At 46.1% G+C, this 18,701-nt stretch overlaps 1 protein-coding gene and 1 pseudogene across 1 annotated transcript; one reads left to right on the top strand and one right to left on the bottom strand.

Annotated features, from left to right (window-relative positions):
* Positions 1–4,384: 4,384 nt before the first annotated feature.
* LOC128585509 (immunoglobulin heavy variable 5-51-like) lies at positions 4,385–8,323 on the bottom strand (annotated as a pseudogene).
* Positions 8,324–13,841: 5,518 nt separating this feature from the next.
* On the top strand, positions 13,842–17,064 carry LOC128586821 (palmitoyltransferase ZDHHC5-like). The gene is given in 3 exon segments (XM_053592966.1): positions 13,842–14,702; positions 14,704–15,343; positions 15,593–17,064. Coding segments are annotated over 3 exon segments (2,004 nt in total). The 5' UTR covers positions 13,842–14,481; the 3' UTR covers positions 16,736–17,064.
* The last annotated feature ends 1,637 nt before the right edge of the window (positions 17,065–18,701 follow it).

Genomic DNA, 18,701 nt, shown 5'->3' with positions numbered 1-18,701 from the left:
CTTGGGCAACAGTGAGACCATGTCTCTAAGATCAATTGGTAGGCAGATAGAAAGATAGGTAAATAGGAATAGACAGCTGTATTGCATAACTTTTTAATTTATTTCTGAATACTCAGGTAATATTTTATAGATGTGTATAGAAACTTGGATAGTAATAACTATAGATACAAGAGGCCTAACGTCAATGCCCAAAGTTTCATTTCCCTAATCACATTTTTAATTCTTTTTTTTCTGTTATTCTTATCATTATGATTACTTTACTCATAAAAGTAATCAATTCTTAAAGAATTTGGAAATCATATACTTTCTTGGTTTATCTTGCTATTTTAGCACTATACTCAGTAGTTCCAGAGCAAAAAAAGGATGTGATGGACCCTATCCAAAGTTGGTCATGGTTCAGCAGGTGGTGAAAGAATCTCCAATACTAGTATCAAGATCAGTGAAACATTGGGATCAAGATTATGGGTGTAAGTATGACACAGGAGGCCGTCAGATTGTGAGCCTGGATAGAGACAGGGATTAAAGAGTACAGTGAGGACCAGAAGTAATTTGGTTAGAGTGAAGTTTGCAGTCAAATGGGAGTTTCAGTGCTGAGAATCTAGTTGGTACAGTTGTGATGATGACAAAGTCCAGACCACAGTCATGTTATTGTGTGCCTGTAACTGAGTGCAGAGGAGATTTTTGACTGTGGAGGTATTAGAACTGTGAGGCCTGGGTTAGGAAGAAATCTGTGGGGCTCGAGATTGCACAGGAAATTAGATGGCCACAGGGGATGGGAGCCAAGGGCAGAAAAGGTGGTGAAAGTGGGAGGATATCAGAAAGTAAGTAGAGGATTAAGGTAAAAAAGAGAATAATCAGGTTTCCTGAGTAAATCATGGGGCAGATTCAATAGAGATGCAAGATAATAGAATTGAGCAACTGAATGTGATAGATTTGCGAAGTAGAAGCATTCCCAGATATCTGTTGTAAGTGGATTAGTGACTGGATGGTGTCACTTTCTCTGACTGGAAGACAGAGAATGTGGAAAATGGAGTGGAGTCTACTTTTCAATGTGTTGAGTATATTATGCCCACAGAATATTCATGCTGAAACTTTCAGTAACCAATGGAATGTGTAAATCTTTTCTTGGAAGTGTGTACCCAGAGGGAGATTGAAATTTGAGAGTCACTGGAGTATTAGGGATGTGGTAAGAATTACCTAGTAACCTTACGTAGCCTGGTAACAGAAGAGAACCAAAGCCAAACTGTAGGGAAACTCTATTTAAGGGACTAGAAGTGGTGAATATTTGAAAGAAACAGAGTGATTAAACAATGAGATAAAGAAAGAAGGAAGGATGAGATTAAAGATGGCGGCCGAGTAACAGCTTCCCTGCAACTGGGCACAGCGAGTCTGGGGAGACAAGACTCCAGGCATCTCTGGCCGGTGGGATCTGCCTATAATCATCTCTTTGGGGATACAGGGAGCCAGTAAGGGACTTCTGGACCCCAAGAGGAGGACAAAAACAGTGGAAATCTGGCAAGTGGTTGCGTGTGTTCGATTGAACTAATCACGTCAGCAACTGTGAGTACAAGCAGCAGTGAGACTGCAAACCGAAGGGCCTTACCTGTGACCTCTTTTGGTGTTCTTGGACTTGGCACTCAGTTGAACTGCCTTGGGGAGAGCTTGAGCAGGAGTGTGGAGAATTTTGGGCATTGTCTGGGGCCCCAGACTGAGCCACTGAGCTGGGCAGAGTAAGCCATCTGAAAAAATTGCCCCGGTAAGCTCCGCCTTCAGGGTCTCAGAGCAAGGTTTGGGAGGGTCAAAGTAACCTAGTGACTAAGCAGCGTAAAGGTGGGGACTGAGCTGCCTTTCAGCCTTAATCCTTAGGGGCAGAGTGAGACGGTTTTGGCACACTGGAGACTTGGGTTCTTGCCCTGGGTAGAGTGCCGTGATGTCACAGCTCATAGCAACCTCAAACTCCTGGGCTTGGCACCACCCAGACCTCCATAAGAGCTGTGCAGCGACCCTGACCATGACACGCACTAACCGGGCCCCTGCATTCCTTGACCAGGAACTATGGGAGCCACGCAACCCTGCATCCTCCTAGCTTCCATACTAGCCCGTTCATCTCGACAGGGACTCTGGTAGCTGCGTGCCCTTAGGAGCCCTCCCTGACTGTGCAGAGCTCTTCTCCTGGCCAGAGACTGCTGGAGCCTTGTGCTCTCTGTGCCAAAGTCACTGGGTGCCAGGCACTCCCAGAACCATGCGCACCCCCAGCCCTGTTGCTGGATCCAGGTGTGTCACACACCGGAGCTGCTTCCACAACCAGAACTCCCTAGCTAGAGCAGTCCCAGAGGAACTACACAGGATCACTCCCTACAAAGATCCAGCAACAATAGAGCGATCCTGCTGGGGTATAATCTTGGAGAGACACCTCCCCAAATCTGAGGATGGCCAGAGGCAAAGATGAAAAACAACCATGAGGTGAAATCAACAGAAAACTCTGGCAATATGAATAATCAGAGCAGATCAACTCCCCCAAGGATCAATGGGGCAGAAACAGCACAAGACCCCATGCACAAACAAATAGCTGAGATGTCAGAAATTGAATTCAGGATCTGGATAGCAAATAAGATCGAATTAGAATTCCAAAACAGGTAACAGCCACGACAACAGCAATATAAGAACAACTGCAATAAAAATAGTGATAATTGTAAAATAATTGTAAGAAAGGGAAAAAAAAGAGATAAAAAGTGGTGTTAGTAGGAATGTTAAAAGAGAAGAAAGAAGAAATTACAATTAGAAGACATAGAAATAAAAAATATATCTATATAAAAAGTAATAATAAAAAATTATCGAAATCTCCTCTAAGAAAATGGTGAGGAAAAACCAGACAAAAACAAAACAAACAAAAAAAAACATGAAAATCAAAAAACCCCAAACAAAACAAAAAAAAAGGCACCAACTACAAAAATATTCTTGCGTGTAGAAATATACCTATATATATCTATATGTCTGCTGTAGGGATCAACTTTCGTAGGAATATATTCATATTGCAATATACTTTCTGGACACCAGGTGGCGCTGTGAGTGGTTCCGAGGCTTATACCTGATTTACAGTTTATACTGTTACCATGGTAACCACCTTCCATGGCCCATCGCATTTTGGAATTTCTGTAAAAGTTTGTCGCCTATGAATTGTGTAACCTCAGCTGTTCTTTTCCAGATAGCACTTGCGACCAACCTTCCCACTCAGTGCAGGTGTCCATGGTTCTTAAGTCTTTCCACTCTGTTCCCAGGTTCTCCTGCAAACTGGCAACTGCAATTGGCTGTAGGGGGAGTGGTGCTGAGTTTGCGGGGTCTTTGGCAGGTTTGCGGTTTTATCTGCTGTGGCTGGCTCCCGGGGCTGAAGCCAAGTTTGTGGATTTAGCAGCTAAAGCCGGGTCCGCGGCTTCAGTAGCTGTAGCCGGTTCCCGTGGTTGGAGCATTAGGGGGACTTGTGACAGCTTTCTGCTAGTAATGATTTCTTGAGCTCATAATACCAAACACCACAAGGCATGCTCAGCTTTTCTTCTTGCCAAAGTCTCATCCTCATCTAGTGGAGGAAAAGATTGAATCTGAGCACTGAAGGTTCCATTGCACACCACTCCATTGAAGTGAATCCTGTAATAACGTGAGCCATGCACATTATTTTCTTACCATTCATGTACAAGTTATAGCTCCATGATAACAGTAGCTATGTTATGTACAGTCTGTTAACTGTAGCTATGTCTCAAAAAATGTATAGATGTTATTTAAAAAGTTCTTTGTTGGACCTGGTGTGGTGGCTCATGTTTACAATCCCAGCACTTTGGGAAGCGGAAGCAGGAGCATCTCTTGAGCCCACAAGTTTGAGGTGTAGTGAGCTATGATGATGCCACTGTAGCCTGGGTGACAGAGTGAGGTCCTGTCCCTTCCCACCCTCCCCCCAAAAGGCTTTATTAATAACAAATGATAATATGCATTTTCAATAAGTCTTCAGTAATCTTTTTTCTGGTGGAGGATTTTTGACTTGATGGTGATGGTTGCTGACTGACCAGGGTGATAGCTGCTGAAAGTTGAGGTAGCTGTGGCAATTTCTTCAAGTAACACAACAATGAAGTTTACTGCATGAATTGCCTCTTCCTTTCATGAAAGGTTTCTTTGTATCATGTGATACTATTTGATAGCATTTTACCCACAGGAAAACTTATTTCAAAATTGGACTCAATCCTCTCCAACCCTCCCTCTGCTTTATCAACTAAGTTTCTATAGTAAGTGTCTAAGTGGTCATGTCAGCAGTGCTCACAGAATTTTCACCAGGAGTAGATTCCATCTCAAGAAACTACTTTCTTTGTTCATCCATAAGAAGCAACTTGTCAACCATTCAAATTTTATCATGAGATTGCTTCAATTTAATTATATCATCAATCTTCACTTCTAATTCTGGTTCTCTTGCATTTTCCATCATGTCTTCAGTGAATTCCTCCTCTGACATCTTGAACCCCTCAAAGACATCCATAAAGCTTAGAACCAAATTCTTCAAAACACTTATTAATGTTGGTATTTTCACCACCTCCCATGAATCATGAATGTTCTTACTGTCTAAAACGGTGAATCCTGTCCTGAAGTTTTTTAATTTACTTTGCCCAGGTCCATCAAAGTAGTCACTGTCATTGGCAGCTATAGCCTTCTGAAATACATGTATTTCTTAAATAATAATACCTGAAAGTTGAAATTATTCCTTGATCCATGGCCTGCAAAGTTGTGGTAGCAGGCATGGAAATAATACTCAAATCCTTCTACATGATGAAGGAATAGTAATATGTTGAAAGGAATCTTTTTTTCTGCACAATAGGTTTTAATACTGGGCCTAAACTATTCAGTAAAACATGCTATGACAGATATGTGTCATCTAGACTTTGATGTTTATTTATAGAACGTAGGCAGAGTCAATTTAGCATAATTTTTAAGAGCCCTCGGTCACCAGCTGTGTTACCCACTTAGAAGAAAGTTAGTCTTCCCTTGGAAACCAGGTATTAACTTGTCTAGCCATGACATTTCTAGATAGTATCTTTTTCTATTGGAAGGCCATTTCGTCCACACTCATCTGTTGTGTAGTGTAGCCACCTTCATCATTGATCTTAGCTAGATCTTCTGGATAACTTGCTGCAGCTTCTCCATCAGCATTTAGTACTTCAACTTGCCCTTTTTTGTTATGGGGTTGGGTTCTTCCTTTAAACCTCATGTTACAACATCTGTGAGCCTGGAACTGATCCTCTGCAGCTTTCTCACCTCCCATCTTTTATAGAATGCAAGGGAGTTAGGTCCTTTCTCTGGATTACACTTTGGTGAGGAGAATATTGTGGCTGGTTTGATCTGTCCACACAGATCATTTCTTCATTGCTTTCTGATCCTTTATGTGCTCAGTGAAGTAGCACTTTTAATTTCCTTCAAGGGATTTTCCTTTGCATTCAAATCTTAGCTAACTGTTCTGTGGAAAGGCGTGGCTTTTGGCCCGGCTTACTTTTTGACACACCTTTCTCACTAAACTTAATCATTTCTAGCTTTTGATTTCAAGTGAGAGATGTGTAACTTCTTTTCACTTGATCACTTACAGACCATTATAGATCCAATAATTTCAGGATTTTTGTGTTTCTGGGAATAGCACCCAAGAAAAGGGAAAGAGGCAGGGGAACGGCCAAAATATGGTCCTCCATCAGATAAAAAATCAGCTCACATTGCAGAAGTCAATGATACTTCATTGAGCTTGTCAATTAGCCAAAAACAGATTTAAATTCACAAGTTTTTTGAATAGAAAGCGAATTTGGGATGCTTTGAAAACAAAAGGGTATCTTACAACTTCTAGTAAAATGAATAAGAAGCTGAAAAAGGTTTAAGCTGAGAAAGGTTTAAATAAACTTCTAAATCCTAGAGACATGTTATGACCTTGGAAATCATGTAAAAAATAGTATGAGAGCTAAGCAAATGTTGTAGCAGATCATTACACAGGAAAAGCAGCCTCACCCTGAACCATATCTCATCTAAACCTGTAAGACAGTACCGTGACTCACATGATATACCAGTGATCCATTTAAAATCGTCCAAAATGTAGATCAAATTGCAATTATTAGATTCAAGATTTGACAGTTGAAAACCCTGTTTGAACTCCCTTGGGCAAGGGCTCTGCCATTAGCAGTTGTGGTGTCATATTGCACTCACTCAAGGACACGTCAGTTATTACCCTATGGCTTGGTACCTGGACAGATTATACACTTAGACTTTTCCACGAATAGTAGCATTTTAGATATTATATGCAGGACAAAAATTCTAGAAACTAGTGTATGTGTTATACACACTCCTGTCACCAACGGAGTCAGGCTACATTTTTACTATATCTTTCTAAAAGTCTGTCATGTTCAAGCAAGTAATAGTGTGTACTGGAGGGGACATCAGGTGAACGCTGCACTTGAGCCACACTGGACAAATATTATTAAGGACTTTGAAGAAATCATAGTACTGAAATTCCAATGAGGCAGTTCTTGGGTTCATATTTCACAACTAAAGAATCAATACAGAATTCCAGTCTCTTGGAAGACTCCCCTGATAAAGGATGTAAACCTGAGAATTCTCACAGAACCTGACAAGTTTCTGGTGTTTTGAAGCAGACAGCTGACCCAAGACCTTCAGAATAAGCTGATAATCGTGAACAGTGAGAAGCTTCCACCTACCATAGACTGAGACCTCTCTCTAACTCCTCACCCACTCATTCTCATTATTATTATTATTTGCTAATACTAATAAAGTATCTTCTGTTTCTCTGCATACATGATTTCTGTCTACTCATCGTTGTCTTTTATCTGATTCTTAAACTTGTTTTTCAAAAAATAGTTGTTGAATGGAATAAGAAGTGAGAATCTCATAGTTCGTGTCTGTGTGCTGAAAATCTTCAAGGTCATCCCTTCACCTTCTCTATTTGCCAAACTCAATGAATTTTAGTCATGATTCACAGGTGTTGGATCACAAGATATCAGCATGAGGTCCAGCCCCCACAAGACCTTTCCTGTTAGTGGGAGCCCCACGTGACCCACCACAGAGGCCTTATGAAAACCATGAGCCAGTTCCCTCTCTGCTCTATCAAAGCACTTTTGGCTTTCTTGGGAGGTCTTCCCTGATCTCAGCAGACATTATCAATACTGGACATAATAAAGCTTTCTGTGTTCACCGTGTGTGTGTGTGTGTGTGTGTATGTGTGTGTGTGTGTCTGAGTGTGTGTGTGTGTGTGTGTGTGTGATGAGCAGAGCCAACATCCACACTAAGCATTGGTGGGGGTCTCTCTGACCTTGTCCACTTTCATGTCCACTACGATTGTTTGTCCTGAGCTTGTTGCTTAGACCTTGAGCACCATGGGGGTCTTCCTTTTTTTCTTGAAAAATAGTGTGATTCCTTATGACCCTGATAACTATTAGGGTTTTATCCTGCTTTTTGACTAGAAGGAAATTTATGTTCTGGATTCTATGCTTCATACTGGGGTCCAAGGAAGAATCTGTATTATTATATTTAGTGACTTATTCAAAAATGTTGCTAATTAAGGTACATTTGTGGACATGATAATGTAACTGCAAGCCTCTCTGTGCCTTTTGTTACTGGAGACATTTTTTTCTTACTACCAGAAACATATCTAAATCAGAGATTTTGGAGGGAAGCTCGGAACCATGAATCCAGAGATGTTGTGGTAACTGTTCTACAGAGAGAAAGCCAAGACCCTAAAGGAAACCAGGGCTGAGCTCCCCTGCACCTGTCCAGTGTGACTCTGTGCCTTGTCCCGGGAGCCCTCTGGCGGCTGCGCCCCGCAGGAGGTTCGCGTCTGGGCTCTCGCTGCAGTTCCCTCCCTGTGTCTCTAGAGCAGTAATACACCACCGTGTCCTCAGCCTTCAGGCTGCTCCATTGCAGGAAAGCGGTGTTGATGGAGTTGTCCATGGAGATGGTGACGTGACCTTGGAAGGCCAAGCTGTAGTTTGTATCAGAATCACCAGGATAGAGTCTCTCCACCCAGGCCCTTCCCGGTCTTCTGGCGCACCCAGTGCACATGGCAGCTTGTGAAGCTGTACCCAGATGCCTGGCAGGAGATGGTCAGAGACTCCCCGGGCCGTCTCACCTCTTCCCCTGACTGAACCAGCAGCACCTAGGAACAGACGCCTGTGTGGGAGAAGCAGGACTGAGATCAGGGACCCTCCTGCCCACCCCTCCTGTGACCCCAGATCCTGAGCCAGGACTGACCTGGGAGAACAGCCAGGAGGAGGGTGAGGACGACAGCAGACCCCATCCTGGAGCACAGAGAGGGCTGCATTGAGGATCCAGTGGGGAGTGTGGGAGGCCCACTCTCCAGGGAGTTTAAAGGGGGTGTCCCTCACTTGAGTTTGCATATTTACATCCTGCCCCACAACAGAGACTGTCCCGGTGGTAATAGCCCAGCACCCCAAAGGCAGCTCCTGGGCTGATGTGCACCTCCGAGCAGGTGCACAAAGGTCTCAATAATCTCTCCCAGACTTCCTCATATTCTACTCCAGGTACACAAAGGACTCAGGTCAGGGCTCTTTCCTGCCCACCCTTGTCTGTGATCCTGTGGGGGAAGTTATTGGAATATAACTAGACTGACATGATAAAGAAAGAAAAGAAAAACTAACAAAAAAACAGTAGAGCCTGGGGAGACTGCGAAGTGAGGATTTCGTGCAGAGGCGCCTGCTCATAAGAACTGACACTAGGACTCCACCTCACCACCTGCCCTTTGCACACGCGTGTGAACATGGTCTGGGCACCCACCTGGGGCAGGGGACGATTGTCACAGCCCTTCACCAATCCTCATCTTGTGTAATTTTCCAGACCTTTGCTAATGACACTCAGGGCAAGTTTCTAAAAGCCGTTTTGCCATCTGCATTTCCACATTCCTACAAACACGGTAAGTAGGGAACATGTGGTCAGGTCTGTGGATGTCAACAGCCTTGAAGGGAACACACTGCTCCACCCACGTCTAATAGTGCTGTTTTCTGACATGTGTGTCAACCTCACCACTGTCTTCTTCAGCCATTTCTTTCTCTATTAACCACTGAAGTATGTCCACTTTGTTGGCATGAGGGCCCTGCTTCTCCCCTGTGTCTGTTCCATGCTCTTTTGAATCAGTCTCATTTCCTCAGTGTCTCTAAGGCCCAAGGGGGAATCTGATGGAAAACAACACTGTATATATCCAAAGATGTTTTGCACAATAAGGGACCCTGCTGTGCAGAAGCAAAATGGCCCCCTTCATCGCAGCAGGTTCTGTGGAAAGTTGGCTTCAGTCCACTAATAGAAAGGTGCATATTATGTGGTGAACATCCTCACCTTCATAAGGCCAGAGCACCAGGCCTTGGGTAATGAGCCAGTGTCTTCATCTGGAGAGTCCACTTTTCTCACATGAAAAACAGACTGACCTCTGCTATGGAGGTTCCTTATCCCATCAGGAAAAGTCTGCTGTGTTTTAGAATCACTTGCTGCAATGTGTGACTGTCCTGTTGTAAGTCATGGGTCCAGCATCCATCCAAAATGGTGTAAAATTCATGTGGCAATGTGATACACCTCTCTCCTGCTACTGCCTGGATTTAGTAGTTTAAAGGGTTTTCCTCTTCAGCCCTACACCAGGGTCACCTTCTTTGACACTCTGTTTTATGTTTTCAGGAAAATTGTTCATCTCGATTGTGGATCAGTGTCTTGTAGCCACAGTTCAGTGTGCAGAGGGCCAGGACTGGGTGCAGCAGTTTTTGCTTTCTTTTCAGTTATTACCTGTACACACACATTTCTGCACAGTCTCATTTTTCATGAAATGAACCTCTAGAGCGTTACTATACTGTTCCCAACTTCCACTGATAAAATTGACCCCAACAACTTACTTGGTGAACCTGCTGCCTCACTCCATATGATGCTGCAGGCATCAGCCATCAGAGACTTGGCTCCACCACCTTTTCATCCCTTGCTTTGCTAAACTATGCTTTAGCCACATGTCAACATGGCAGGGTTCTTCAGGAAATTCCCACTTCTGATGTAATCAGCAAAGGTCCTCAAACTTTTTAAACAGGGGAGCAGTTCACTGTCCCTCAGACTGTTGGAGGGCCAGACTATAGTTTAAGAAAAAAAACTATGAACAAATTCCTATGCACACTGCACATATCTTATTTTGAAGTAAAAAAACAAAATGGGAACAAATGCAATCACACTGTCTCATGCGGCCTGCAAGCTGTAGTTTGAGGACCCCTGAGAGTCTGCCAAGACCATCCTCTGTCTCTCTGAGTGATATAAACACAGGTCTTAGAATAAGATACTACACTCCTGGTCACTTATTACATAAATGATACAAATGAAAATCAGCAAAGGCACATAGAGTAATTCCCAGGGATACCAGGTACCAGCTCCCAGGGGTCCTCTTCCCAATTAGCCTCCTGTGCACCTTCAGTTCTACCAGCAGTGCTGTCTGACCACACGTGTGAGGGGTTGTCTTGCAGATAATCTCCCCTCAGTCTTGGTGCCTAGCGCTGCTCACTGGGGTCAGTCACAGGGTTGTCGCACCTGCACATCTGATCCCCAATACCCAGAAATCTGACTTTGAGGCACAAACAGGCATTCGCCACAAATCAGCATGTGATCAACTAGTATGTTGTATTCACCCCCCCCAAAATAGATCGAAAAGCAAGTTAATTGATAACAATAATGGGACTGTGAGGAGTGGTGGTACATATATTTAGGTCTTAAAGTTGGTTATGGTTTCAAGGGTACACACATACACCCAAACTCAGTGAATTCTCCAAGTAATTTACTGGGGAGTGTTTAAACGGACAGCATATCTTATTAATGTGGTTTTAAAATACTGCTATCAGGAGGTGTATTCAAGGGATCAGAGTCCATCTCTCAGGGGCTTACCAGACTAGTTCTAGGAATTGATTTCTTTCAGGACTGCATACAGTTTGGGCAACCCACACCTGCTAACTTGATCCTTTCCTGTGCAGAAGTTCAGGTAAGATGACAAAAGCTATTAGAATGGAAGATATTACTTGGAAGAGGAGAGGGAGACAAGATGGCGAACTGAAGCCAGCTTTCCACAGAGGCTCCCGTCCTGAAGGAGAGTTAAGGGACGAAAATTTAGCAAGTAACCTGATGGATTCAAGCAACACCAAGTGAGAAAGTTGAAGAATGCACATCAACCCAGCTGAGGAGAGCTGCCACCACAAAGACGCAAACAAAAGGTACAAAACCCATCACCAAGCAGACGGGAGTCCCCCCTCCGCCATCTGATCAGCTTAAGAGCCCCACAAACAAACGGGAAGAAATCAAAGGCCCTCCCACTACACTTCACGGGAGAGACCTACTACAATCTGGACCTACCTCCCTGCCAGGCATAAAACTGTATAAAACTGTAAATATCCTTTGCCGGCAACTCTGAGCTCCCAGCACTTCCCTCCACTCTCTCTGAGGTCTGAAAGCCTGTCCCCCAGGAGTTTGGAATCTTGGGTGACTCCTAGAGGAGAGAGGACAGTCCCCAAGCTGCAGCTGGTCAGCGCTGATTCTGGGGCACGGGAGAGAGGTGAGGACAGTCAGCGGAGGCCGACCCTCACCAGGGCAGTGCTTCCCTGAGGCAAGGTGCAGCAGCCCTCCTTGGGCAACAATACAACCAGGCATATAACTGAGTGGAACTGTGTGACCTCGCTACCAGTGGCCCTGGGCTTCCTGCAGCTCTGAGCTCCCGGAGGCTCTGGGCTCCTGGTGCTCCCCCTGCCCTTGCTCTGTGGTCTGGAGACCTGAGTGCCTGCCGTGTGGCCAGGCAAGGAACTGGGTGGAACTGAGTCTGTTCGCTGCCTGGCGGCTCTGGGCTCCACCTGCTCCCCCCACCCCACCCCCACTCTGAAGCTTGAAGGCTTGAGCTGTGGTGGTAGAGCCAGGTGAGAGACTGGGAGGAACTGAATGGGCTCGCTGCCAACCGGGCTCCCTGTGGCTCTGGGCTCCCGGCGGCTCTGAGCTCCCACTGGCTCTGGGCTCCAGGTGCTCCCCCCACCCTCGCTCTGTGGTCTGGAGACCTGAGCGCCTGCCGTGTGGCCGGGCAAAGAACTGGGTGGAACTGAGTCTGTTCACTGCCCGGTGGCTCTGGGTTCCAGCTGCTCCCCCTACCCCTCCCTCACTCTGAACCCTGAAGGCTTGAGCTACGGCAGTGCAGCCTGACGAGAGACTGGGAGGAGCTGGGTGTGCTTGCTGCTGGCGAATCTGGGCTCCCTGTGGCTATGGGCTCCCTGTGGCTCTGGACTCCCAGCGGCTATGGGCTCCCGGCGCTACCCCTGCCCTCACTCTGTGATCTGGAGACCTGAGCGCCTGCTGTGCAGTTGGGCAAGAAACTAAGTGGAACTGAGTGTGTTCACTGCCAGCGGCCCCGGGCTCCCACTGCTCCCCCCACCACGCCCACACTCTGAAACCTGGAGGCTTGGGATGCAGCGGTGCAGTGGAGCAAAAGATTGGGAGGAACTGAGTGAGTTTGCTGCTGGAAGCTCTGGGCTCCCAGTGCCCCATCTCACCCTCACTCTGGGGTATGGAGGCCTGTCCCCTGGGAGTCCAGATTCCTGGGGGATTTGTCAGGGCATGGACAGTGTCCAAACAGTGGCTGGTTGGTCCTGACTCCGGGACGCAGGAGTGAGACTGGGGGAGAACCACATCAGAGCGGCAGTTCCCTGAAGTGGCTGAAACCACACCCCCTGCCTCCCTGGGCAACAAGAGGAGGCCACCCCTGACTATAGAATTTGCCTGAGGTGACTCACAGACCCAGAAAACTTACAGGGTAGGGCCCACTCGAAGAACTGAGGCTTCAACCCAGAGCAAGTTCTTCACTGGGGTCAAACAGAAGCCAGCTGAAAATAAGTCAGAACCACTCAGCCCCACCACACCAGACAGGGCCCCAGTCTCTCAGGCTACAACATGGAACGGGCCCTCAACAAAACCCTAGGGGAAAAATCAAATGGAGTAAAACAACCATGGGGCAGAATCAGTGGAAAAACTCTGGTAACATGAATAACCAGAATAGATCAACCCCCCCAAAGAAAGATATGGCAGATACGAGAGTGAGCGGGGGAGGGCGGGGCGGCGCAAGCCTCATGAATGAGAGAAACGTGCCCCGCGTGAGACGTCGCCCGCGTCCGAGATAGGGAACCAATGGGAAGCTGGGAGGGCTTAAGACCCGGCACTGAGGGCAACGGCCGGCTCCAAGACGAGCGTTGCCGGGCGGGAGCGCGCGGGAGCGAGGCGGGCGTGGAGCGTGCGGGGGCCGCGCGCTGCCTCTCAGAGGCCGGGCGGCACTGCCGGGAGGCGGCGGTGACAACGACGACGGCGGTGGTGACGGGAACCGGGGTGAGGTACCATAACCCAGTTGAACTCTGCTTCCGGGAAGCCTAAGATTGAAGAGGAAAGATTGGAGACATTGAGTAACCTGAAAACAGGGACATCTTTGGCACTTTTCTTTCATTTTCAATAATCTTTCCAAGTATCATCAGGTGGAATTGCTTTCTTCATCTTATTCTGCTTATTGAGAAGAACATGGCTTCAAGGATTTTAAGTTTCCCTTTAGTTTTGCATGAAACAGAGCCCTTGAAGGGCTTGGGAATAACCAGAAGAGATTGAAGACAGACAAGCTTGCTCTCTCTCTGTTTTCCCTCCCCCATCAAAGAAAGGAATTTACAAGTCAACCTTGTAACAGCTGTTGTCCAGCTTTAGCCATCAAGAGAGAAATAACTTAAACCACTATTGTCAGAGTACCAGCCCTGGTACCACTCCTGGTGGGAGTGGTGGCATTGAGAAGACTGCCTAAAAGAGAAAAGACTGCAGTAAAAAACAAAGCTTCTCTTTAAAGCTGGAAGGGACCTCAGGTTCCTTCTTGGATTAAAATAGAAACACAGGGCACACCTCTTTTTAGGTGCAGCTCATATTTTGTGGACGCGTGGTAGTCGTGGAGGTACTACAGTATCTCTGAAGAATTTTTTCCGTGCCCAAAGTTTTCTACCCTGTCCTGATAGTCTCTCCTTTTTTCCTTTTGAACACCTGCCTCCACATGAGCTATATCTTGAACTGTCTGACTGTCTGTATTCTCCACCTGCAGCCATTTGCATGTGTACAGCCCACTGTTTGTCTCCAGTTTTTAAACTGTACAAGTTGTGTTTCTTAATCTCCCCTTCTGCCTTGTTCTAGGGAGGCGGTTACTCATCATTTAGAATCACCTTTCCCCCTCCCACGTGCTTTCTTTCATTCGAAATCTTTTTTGACTTTTGGTTTTATTTGGGAGGGGGAAGGGTGATAATTTTAAATTTTTTGTTTCCCTGGTTTCCTTCTGCACTCTCTGTTTCCCTCATCCCATTTTCTTGCCTATTCTGCCGCTGTGTGGGCCTGGGCTATGCGGCAGGGCAGATCTCCCATTAGAGCTCCAACATGCCCGCAGAGTCTGGAAAGAGATTCAAACCCAGCCAGTATGTCCCAGTTTCAGCAGCCGCCATCTTCTTAGTGGGAGCTACAACACTCTTCTTTGCCTTTACGTGTCCAGGACTAAGCCTGTATGTGTCACCTGCAGTGCCCATCTACAATGCGATTGTATTTCTCTTTGTGTTGGCCAACTTCAGCATGGCCACCTTCATGGACCCAGGAATTTTCCCTCGAGGAATTTGATCATCACTGCCCCTGGGTGAACAACTGTATTGGTCGCCGGAACTACCGTTATTTCTTCCTCTTCCTCCTTTCCCTGACAGCCCACATTATGGGTGTATTTGGCTTTGGCCTCCTTTATGTCCTCTACCACATAGAGGAACTCTCAGGGGTTCGCACGGCTGTCACAATGGCAGTAATGTGTGTGGCTGGCTTATTTTTCATCCCTGTAGCTGGCCTCACAGGATTTCATGTGGTGCTGGTGGCTAGGGGACGCACAACCAATGAACAGGTTACGGGTAAATTCCGAGGAGGTGTGAACCCCTTCACCAATGGCTGCTGTACCAATGTCAGCCGCGTACTCTGCAGTTCTCCGGCACCCAGGTATTTGGGGAGACCAAAGAAAGAGAAGACAATTGTAATTAGACCTCCCTTCCTTCGACCAGAAGTATCAGATGGGCAGATAACTGTGAAGATCATGGATAATGGCATCCAGGGAGAACTGAGGAGAACCAAGTCTAAAGGAAGCCTGGAGATAACAGAGAGCCAGTCTGCAGATGCTGAACCTCCACCTCCTCCTAAGCCAGACTTGAGCCGCTACACTGGGCTGCGGACACACCTCACCCTGGCTACTAATGAGGGCCCTGGCCAGGTTAGAACCCACCACCCCTGTTGCACGGGACAGCACTCTAACCATTGAGTACAGGCACTCAGCCTGAATTGGACGTTTATGGAAGAAATTATCAGCTTCTAGACCAGTGGTTCTTAACCTTCCTAATGCCACAAACCTTTAATACAGTGCAAAGGGGTCGTGACCCACAGGTTGAGAACCATTGCTCTAGCTAACTTAGAGAACACACTAGGACTTGTTTTATGCATTCTCCCACCTTGAGTTCTGGAGTGCTACAGCAGCCTCTTGGGCAAAGACAGCCCCCCTACACCTACCATGTACAAGTACCGGCCGGGCTATAGTAGCAGCAGCACATCAGCCGCCATGCCTCATTCTTCCAGCGCCAAGTTGAGTCGTGGGGATAGCTTGAAGGAGCCAACCTCGATTGCAGAAAGCAGCCGCCATCCCAGCTATCGCTCAGAGCCCAGCCTGGAGCCAGAGAGCTTTCGTTCTCCCACCTTTGGCAAAAGCTTTCATTTTGATCCACTGTCCAGCGGCTCACGTTCTTCCAGCCTCAAGTCAGCTCAGGGCACAGGCTTTGAGCTGGGCCAGTTGCAGTCCATTCGTTCAGAGGGCACCACCTCCACCTCCTATAAGAGCCTGGCCAACCAGACACACAATGGAAGCCTGTCTTATGACAGCCTGCTCACTCCTTCAGATAGCCCTGATTTTGAGTCAGTGCAGGCAGGGCCTGAGCCAGATCCACCCTTAGGCTACACCTCTCCTTTCCTATCTGCCCGACTGGCCCAGCAGCGGGAAGCCGAGAGGCACCCACGTCTGGTGTCAACTGGCCCATCACACCGAGAGCCCTCACCAGTCCGTTATGACAATCTGTCACGCCACATTGTGGCTTCCCTCCAGGAGCGAGAGAAGTTGCTGCACCAGTCACCCCCACTCCCAGGACGGGAGGAAGAACCAGGTTTGGGGGACTCAGGCATTCAGTCAACACCAGGCTCAGGCCATGCCCCTCGTACTAGTTCTTCCTCAGATGATTCAAAGAGATCACCCTTGGGCAAGACTCCACTGGGATGCTCAGCTGCCCCCCGTTTCGGCAAGCCAGATGGGCTAAGGGGCCGGGGACTAGGGTCCCCTGAACCAGGCCCAACTGCCTCATACCTGGGTCGATCGATGTCTTACAGCAGCCAAAAAGCCCCACCTGGTGTCTCTGAGACAGAAGAAGTGGCCTTGCAGCCATTACTGACACCCAAAGATGAAGTACAGCTCAAGACCGCCTACAGCAAATCCAATGGGCAGCCTAAGAGTATAGGCTCAGCCTCCCCTGGCCCAGGCCAGCCACCTCTCAGTAGCCCCACGAGAGGAGGAGTCAAGAAGGTGTCAGGGGTTGGAGGTACCACCTATGAGATTTCGGTGTGAGACTTCGTCACCTCCCCGCCCCACGCCTCTGCGCCTACACCAAAGGGCCCCAGGTGGCCACCTTCCTTCCCTCAAGGGGCTTTCCTCCCCTGCATGGACATTTTTTAGACCACCTACCCAAGAGGATGAGGAGTGTTTTCTAAAATGCAGTGGGGGTTGGGGAGTTGGAGAGTTGGGGCCCTGAGACTGGGGTAGCAACCCCTCTTTTACCTTTTAAGACCTTCCCTTCCTTAATCCCTGGACCAGACTCAGTGGACACTTGTGCAATTGCTTGCCCTGGAGGGAATCAGATCATTTTTAAACCAGAAATAATTTTTTTTATTATTGTTAAAAAAAAAAAAAAGATATGGCAGATACAATTGAAGATCATATTCATAAACAACTGGCAGACATGTCATAAATCGAACTCAGAATTTTGATTGCAGACAAGATTGATAAAATGGAATTAGGAATCCGAGGAGAAATTCAAAAGTTGTCTCAAGAATTTAACGAATTTAAAGACAAAACCACCAAAGACTTACACACACTGAAGCAAGAATTTGCAGCCCTTCAAGATATGAAAAATACAGTAGAATCCATCAGCAACAGAATGGACCAAGCAGAAGAAAGGATTTCTGACATTGAAGATAAAGCCTTTGAACACTCCCAAACTCTCAAAGAGGAAGAGAAATGGAGAGCAAAAACGGATATTTCTCTTAGAGAGCTCCGGGATAATTCGAAGAAGGCTAATATATGAATAATAGGAGTTCTGAAAATCGATGAAGTGGCATCGATAGGCACAGAGGCCTTTCTGCATGAAATTATGAAATAAAATTTTCCAGACATGCCTAGAGATTCTGAAATTCAGATAGCAGACAGTTTCAGAACTCCAGCACGATTCAACTCCAATAAGTCATCCCCCAGACATATCATAATTAACTTCACTAAAGTCAACATGAAAGAGAAAATTCTCAAGGTTATCAGGCGAAAGAAAGCCATTACCTAAAAGGTAAGAACATTAGAAAGACTGCAGATCTCTCTGCTGAAACTTTTCAAGCCAGAAGAGGGTGGTCATCGACTTTTAATCTCCTAAAGCAAAATAACTTTCAACCCCGGATCTTGTACCCAGCTAAACTGAGTTTCATCTATGATGGAGAAATTAAATACTTTAACAACATTCAGATGTTGAAGAAATTTGCCACAAACAAACCAGCTCTTCAGGATAATCTCAGACCAACCCAATCCTCTACTACAAACGTAAATTCACTCAGAAACTTCTGATCAAACTCCAACTTCTATAATGGCAAAAAGATTAAAATTGTCCACTGGACTTTTGAAAAATTTAATACCCAAAATTTCACCAAACTTATCAATAATTTCCATTAATGTCAATGGCTTAAACTGTCCTCTAAAGAGACATAGGTTAGCTGACTGGATACAAAAACTCAGACCAGATATCTGTTGCTTAAAAGAGTCACATCTTAACTTAAAAGACAAATAGAGACTCAGGGTGAAAGGATGGTCATCCATATTTCAGGCAAATGGTAACAGAAAAAAGCAGGTATTGCAATTTTATTTCCAGAGGCAGTAGGCTTTAAACCAACAAAAGTAAGGAAGGACAAAAATGGTCACTTCATATTTGTTAAGAGTAATTAATACTCAATATGATGAGATTTCAATTATGAATATCTATGCACCCAACCAGAATGCATCTCAATTTATAAGAGAAACTCTAACAGACATGAGCAACTTGATTTCCTCCAGCTCCATAATAATCGGAGATTTTAACACTCCTTTGGCAGTGATGGATCGATCCTCCAACAAATAGCTGAGTAAAGAAATTTTAGATTGAAATCTAACCATTCAGCATTTAGATTTAGCAGACATCTACAGAACATTTCATCCCAGCAAAACTGAATACACATACTTCTCATCAGCCCATGGAACTTCCTCCAAAATCAATCACATCTTAGGTCACAAGTCTAAC

This window comes from Nycticebus coucang, chromosome 5, assembly GCF_027406575.1.
Source record: "Nycticebus coucang isolate mNycCou1 chromosome 5, mNycCou1.pri, whole genome shotgun sequence".
NCBI classification, from domain to species: Eukaryota; Metazoa; Chordata; class Mammalia; order Primates; family Lorisidae; genus Nycticebus; species Nycticebus coucang.
Note: the sequence above shows the minus strand (reverse complement) of the source record. Positions and strands in the feature narration are given on the sequence as shown.